At 30.9% G+C, this 7206-nt stretch overlaps 1 protein-coding gene across 1 annotated transcript; it reads right to left on the reverse strand.

Annotated features, from left to right (window-relative positions):
• Positions 1-375: 375 nt before the first annotated feature.
• LOC122585780 (RING-H2 finger protein ATL16) lies at positions 376-1552 on the reverse strand. Its single transcript, XM_043757903.1, has one exon. It carries the CDS (start codon positions 1382-1384, stop codon positions 386-388), a length of 999 nt encoding a protein of 332 aa, XP_043613838.1. The 5' UTR covers positions 1385-1552; the 3' UTR covers positions 376-385.
• Between the last annotated feature and the right edge of the window lie 5654 nt (positions 1553-7206).

The raw sequence follows: 7206 nt of genomic DNA on the forward strand, positions 1-7206 counted from the left end.
ATGAATGCCTTTTGCGTAAAACAATCTAAAAAGTTAATAAGTACACATAGAAAATTAGATATCCATATCCACACGATATATTTGGTCATCAAAAACTTTGTCTCCCTTTCATCTCTACACACATGCACAATAATACCACAAGTCTCGATCCTTCAATCATGCATTAAAATGATGCTTTTAGAAATTCTCAATCATACATTGGACCAACCAAATAAGATGAACCAAAGTTCACCTCCCAATAAATTAAAAAAATTAATAAATCTAGTTCAAAAAACTACATTACAAAAAAAATATATATGAGTATATGACAAATGACTAATGCCAACTATCTAATATATGTATACCCACCAAAAATAATAATAATAATTCATATACTAGTTTAAATTTATGGTGTTAGATGAAGTGGCAAAATTGCACTTCTTGCATGCCCAAATGAAAAGAAACCTCTTCCAATTACTCTATTAGTGTTACTACTACTACTGCTACTACATCCATCATTTACTTTCGTTCCATCAACTACATTGTTATTCATCGAGTTCGTCCTTTGAACGATTTCTTGAACCGCCAAAAGAAGTTGTCGATCCAAGGCCGAATCCATCGAAAACGATCTTCGAATCGGTTGTACTAAAAATTGTTCATCACTACCCTTTCTTCTACCATTATTAACATCAATACATTCATCTCCAATACTTGTTACATTATGACCATATTTTTTCATCAACTTCTTTGTCCTCTTTCTCGATTCATGACCCAAATTTCGTCTCTCGACGTCTCCATCGATATTTCTTGTCTCACTATTATTATTATTATTATTATTATTATTATTATTATTATTATTATTATTATTATTATTATTATTTAATTCAATCACAACATAATCTTGTTCATTTCTCACAACTTGTGGTGGTGGATTTTCTAATAAAGGGAAATGTGAAGGTATAGATATACTATTTCGACAAAGAGGACAATTTGGGTTATTTTGTAACCAAACATCAATACAATCAATATGAAACAAATGACCACAATTTGGTATCCTTCTAAGCTTCTCAAAATGCTGAAACTCGGCTAAACAAACCGCACATTCGTTATCCGAATCCGGTTCTTTTTGGTAATGGAAAACGGGTATGGATCGAATAACGGATTCATCAAGACCTTTGGGTTCAGGAGTAGTGGAAACATAAAGAGGTTGGTGAGTATTATTTGTGTTTCTAGAAAGATTGAAACGGCGGAGAATGTCTATTCTATGCCAATTGAGACAACATTTGATGACAAAAATATAGTAAAAGACTAAAAGAAAGATTGTTGCAAATATTCCAATAATGGCAACCGCTATGATTGGAAAACTAGCAGCATGAGATTGTGAAGATGGATGTTGTGGCTCCATTTAATTTAGAGATAGAGATAATTAAGAGAAATATTAAGAGAGGGTTAAGTACTAATTAAGTGTTCATGAAAATGGGTTGTGTGATTGGATCTTGATGAATATGAGCATCTCTTGAAAGAAAGCAGAGAGGGAGAGACAGACAGATTGGTGTGTATATATAATATTTACAAAAAATAATTTTTTATATATATAAGTACAATGTACACACTAGCTATACACTCATACATATGTATGATCACTGGATGATGGTATTATTATATAGATTTGAAAATATTGTGTGTTTGTGTATGAGAGAAGGAATGGGGACTACAACATAGGGGGTGGCAAAATATATATGTTTAAATAGAGTGGAGTGAAATTAATGTGTGAACGGTCAAAAGTTATAGGTTTGACTACTCTTGCTCCAATCATTTGGAGAAACTAGACTTTCTAATTAAATGAAAAAATAACTTTTTGACCATTCGTAGTTTCTTACACACGCTCACACATCGTACAAGCTAGTGTAGATGTAGCAGCTTAATTGTAGGAAAAAACGCTAAATGTCTCATTAAAAAAAAATTACATATGTTTATTACTTTATTCCATTTATTGTATGAACATCATCTAGTCTTTCACATAAATGTGTTTTAAATATGGCAATAAACTTAAGACTTGAATTAAAAATATGATTAACAAAAAAAACCATATATGTAGCAGATAGAATATGTAGTAGGTATCCAATGAAACCAACCTTTGGTTGGTTGGCAAAAAGAAAAAGATAAGAAAATAAAAGCTTTTATATTCATATTTTTCGATTATTGCAAGTATGTACAGTATGGCACAAAGCCACACACTATATTCATTTTATAGTTGGCAAACTTTACATCCAAGTAACTTATTTACAATTCTGAATATACATTATGTTCTTGAGTTTTTTTAAAGAGAGAAAAGAAAAGAATTCAAATGATTTTAAAACAAGTTAGGTTCTTGAGTTTTTTTTTTTAAGTGAGAAAGGAGATGAATTGAAATGATTTGAAAAGAAGTTTTAGTTGTTTTTATTTAAAAAATCTTCCTCCCATTATTAGGATGATTTGGAAGGATTAAATATTACATCTTCTTATCATATCACTTCTTTTCTTTTCTTAAAAAAAATAGACTCATGAACATAACATAATTGTCAAAATTTTACTCGTATTATATAACTAGTTTGAATGCAAGTAACATATCAAAGTTAACTTTGATTTTTATAGAATTTGACATAATATATGTTAAAACTTAAAACAATGTATGCACAAAGGTCACAAACATAATATAGCATTTACCATAGGATAAGAAACATGCATGTAGAAAAATATGCTCAAAGATATATATAAAGATCGACATCTTTTCTAATCGACTTAGAGTTCTATAATTTTTTTTCCCTTTAGTTTAGTGAACCATTAATGGTCGATTTATGTTAAATTTTTTGGGAATGGACTTTTTTCTGGAATGGCTTGATTTATTTATACTATCTTATAAAATATTTTGCATTTTTTTAAAATATCAAAAGATGATTTAAACTATCTAAATTACCCCATTTTTTATTCATTAATTTAAACATTTTTACCTAATATACCTATAATACCTTTAAATCTAAACCATTCATTTTTCTCTCTCTTCTCAAATCTCAACCACTCATTTTTTTTCTCTCTCCTTTATAAATCATTTTATTCCTCTAATTCTTTCAAAATATTTTATCTCAAAAACCATATATCGATAAATTATAAAAATTGTGTGGGGTTCTTAAAATTCCATCCTCTTTTATTAGAGGTGTCATTTGATATACTTTCAACGAAATTTTAAATCCGAGGGTGGAGCCCATACGGCTAAGGCATTTGATTATCACACCTTAGGACTTATCACCTTTTATGACCTATCACCCCACCATCTCACCGCTGCAACGCGCGGGTAGTTTCTCTCGTGTTGACTAATGCGCAACTTTTCTTTGGACTTTTACTTATGTTAAGTGTTGATAATTTTTACTTGACCTTTTTCAATTTTGGAATCCTTCAAAATTTGATAGAATGCTGTGTCACTCTCTGAAATCGAATGCAATCATGCTCAAAAAATATTCTGGTGTAATTCGTTTTTTCTCTTACGTACACTGGGTATTAAAAAAAAGTTCCTACCGTTCTAGAGAAATTTACACTATGTGAAAAAAGAAAATAACTCATGTGTACGTTCACTTACAGTCTTACACTTCTGAAATTTGAATGCGTCACTGATTTCATTATGGTTAACAAAGGTAAACCTTTAGTTGATTTGGTTCTATTTTACTCTTTTAGTTTTAGTTTGCTGATTAATTTGATTTTTTGTTTATGTATGTTTCTATCAGCTTTTTCTTGACTATATATATATATATAGTTTACACTTTAATTAGGTACTGATATGACTGTCTACGTTTTACCTTTTTCATACTTAATTTTTGACAAGATTGTGTGTACGTTGTTATTATTGTGTTGTGGTCATGGGCGACACTACTACATTAGAAGGAGGGGTAGCTGGGGCTGATCCACTCGAGTTACATAGTGTGAGATTTTCATAATATGTTGGTTATTTTATTGGTGTTGTAGGTCAACATAATTTGAGATACCGGTTAACGTATATAACTTTATAGAAAAAAACTTTTAAAAATGAATTTGACTAACTAAATCAGAAATGGAAACAAACAAAAGCGTTAAACCCTTACCAAAATGTAAAAATAGTGAAAAATACTTAAAAATCTGCACAGATTTAAAACTAGTGTTAAAAATTGTGTGCTATAGGTCACGGGCGCCACTAGTTGTTGTTATATACTCCGTATATATTTACGACTTTCATGGCTTTATATTTCTCATTAACTTATGCTAAATGTCATGTACATTTTCATCTAATTTGAAATTTAAAGGTTAAATTAAGTACGATAGATATAACCTACGTACCATGAAAGTATTTGGTTGGAATACAAACTACAATAAAGTATGATTGGTCATGCATGTAGAAAAACAAGAATCCAATTTCCATAATATATAGTCAATCATCATCAGAACATAAAAACCCAAAGAGTCTTTTACAAGAGTCTCACTAGTGCACATGCAACCTTCATTTGTTGACTTGTTACTTGTTGATTGTTATTGATTTCTTTGGGCCCATAGGATCCAAGATTTCCACAATTCCACACTAGAATTATGCTTCCCCTCCATAATCATTTAAAACTCAAATTTTCTTTAAGCTTTCTCTACTAAAAGTGAACACTTTTGGGTTAATTCCCACAAATGACACCTACTTTCAACAAAATCCTAACTTTCTACAATAATTAATTCATATTACCTTACTTTTTAATCTTTTCTTTCTCTTTACTCTTTCGTCATTACCTTATCTTTTCATTTTCTTTTTTCACTTTACAATTCTTTCATCATTTGATAAAACTTTAAGGTACAATAAATCAAACCAAATCATAATCGAAACACGAAAGATGAATCAAGTTAATTTTTACAAAACTATATATTGCGATTGTTTTGGATGAAGTGATTTAATTTGTAGTTCCATGTCATGGGTACAAAATCATTCCATATGCATACATTTTTATGCCTATGTGAGATTTACGTAGTTGGTAAGGGCTCTTGCAGTGTTGTCTTTTACAGTGTAAGTTCAACCTGACCAGACCTCTTTTAGATTATTTAGGAAGAATGTAAATGCTATCATTTTTCGTTAAAAAAACAAATTAGTCTTCCCGACCATATCCCATAGTTACAATTACAATAATTCTTAAAAATTTAAACATGCATTACAAAAAAAGGTAGTTAAATCCACAATATTTTAGAACTATCCAGAACAAACGTAACGATATAAAACATGCATTGTATGAAGATGACTAAATTTTGTTGTGAATTTATTACTTCTATAAAGAAAATGGTAAAATCTTGTATCAATAAAAAATATATATATATTTAATCTTTGTGTGTGTTTTTTTATTTTGTCTGGACTTTGTATATAAGACCGTCATGGATCATATGTACATCAAAGTATCAAACACTACCAACAAATCACTGTATGTAGTCTTCTTATCAATTGATGTATCCAATAACCTCTAAACTTTCTGTTGATGAATATCATGATTAACTCATCTTCACTGTCGGAGCCACTATATCTACTGATATCTAATTATAATTAATAAGAGTAAAGCAACTAATCGTGATTAACTCAATCTTCACCATGAGTTACTGGATCTATTGATGTCTACCATATATAATGAAATTAAAGCAACTATGTACCAACTATTAATCAATAGATTGATATTTAGAGGAGTCGAGACTTTAAAATTTTGAGTTTAAATTTAGGTGTGAGTCCGGACGGGAGACACGGATTTTCTGAAAACCAGGTTTGTTTGGATTTAGAGTTGGGCATAACAAGAGTCGATATACTTATCATATTATTAAGCTTACTCACTAATACTATTTAAGAGCTAGACCACAACGTATAAAAATATAGGTAATGATTTATACACCATTAATTTTTAACCACACACCACTAAACATGTTTTATATAATTATATAGTACAACATCTTAAAACATGTTCGGTGATGTACGCTTAGAAAATGATAATATACAGATCATCACCCATAAATGAAAATTGATAAATTATGTATCTACTTAGAGTATTGGCATCTCTTAACTCAGTCTCTTTTTTACCACTCACACTTAACCAATCTCTTTATATCACCGCATTTACCCCTCACTCATACCATAATACATTAGTTTGTGGCAACTCATCACTCACAACAAACTTTATTTTAATTTAAACTTAAATTCCTTTAAGAACATAAAAAAAATACATAATATTACAATAAAACATCACGTAAAAAACAAACATTACAAACCCTAAAAAGGACGACATACCTAAAAATTGAAAAGAAAAAGAAAACACATTGTGGTGCTATAAAAGAGCTACAAATCCTAAAATTTGATGAAACTTCTCCGGCTCGATATGCCCCTGCCATTGTTCGGCATGATAAAGCGCATCTTCTAACCCGGAGCGTCATTAACACTACCATCTATATTGTTCAGCTTGAAAATTTTGTCCTGCAGATTGCTCACATAAAGTATTTCAAGGTTGGTATTTTTCCATTCCGATGCTCGTAGTTCTTCTATTTCGTAACCAGTCCTCCTTCTACGCTAAGTTTCTTGATAACTGTCGATAGCTCACCTCAGGTGTTGGCATTGTGTAGCATGTGTTTCTGCATTTTCATCCTTCACTTCAAATAGTGTCATTAAAAACCTACGGGTGTTGGAAGAAGAAGATTGTAACGATGAAGACATTTTCAGATTTTTAATTTGTTGGAACTTGAAGTTTAAAATAAGAATGTTTTGTTTAAAAATGAGATAGTTGTTGTTTAAAATGAAAAAAATAATGTATTTTAAAAAGAATTAGCCGTTGAAGGGGGATGGGCCCCCGACGGTCCAATTCACTCACACACGTTGCGCGAGGTTCGACCACAGTTTCTTCACCACACTGCAAATAATGGGAACAACAGCGGTGTTGCCTTGAGAGGCCGAACCCACCATGCACCAAAAATCCACCCGATGTCAGGCCTCTTAGGGGTAAGGGTGCAGTTAGCACTTTTCATCGCCTCTTTCTATTGTCTTGCATCAGCTCTTTGGCTTCATTGTGTTGGGATTTCATTAACCGGATAACATAAAATGGGTTGGGTAACCGACCCAGTTTGAGTGACATATTTAAAAATGGTTTACAAAAAAAATTCAAATTCAAACATGTCGCGCAGGGGAAAGCGTGTTAAAGAACTATTAACAACTATTAAAAACAT

Source organism: Erigeron canadensis, chromosome 1 (assembly GCF_010389155.1).
Source record: "Erigeron canadensis isolate Cc75 chromosome 1, C_canadensis_v1, whole genome shotgun sequence".
Taxonomy (NCBI): Eukaryota; Viridiplantae; Streptophyta; class Magnoliopsida; order Asterales; family Asteraceae; genus Erigeron; species Erigeron canadensis.

What these genes read in the sequence shown, in the direction of transcription:
- LOC122585780 (XM_043757903.1), bottom strand. Translation starts at nt 1,384, where the DNA reads ATGGAGCCACAACATCCATCTTCACAATCTCATGCTGCTAGTTTTCCA.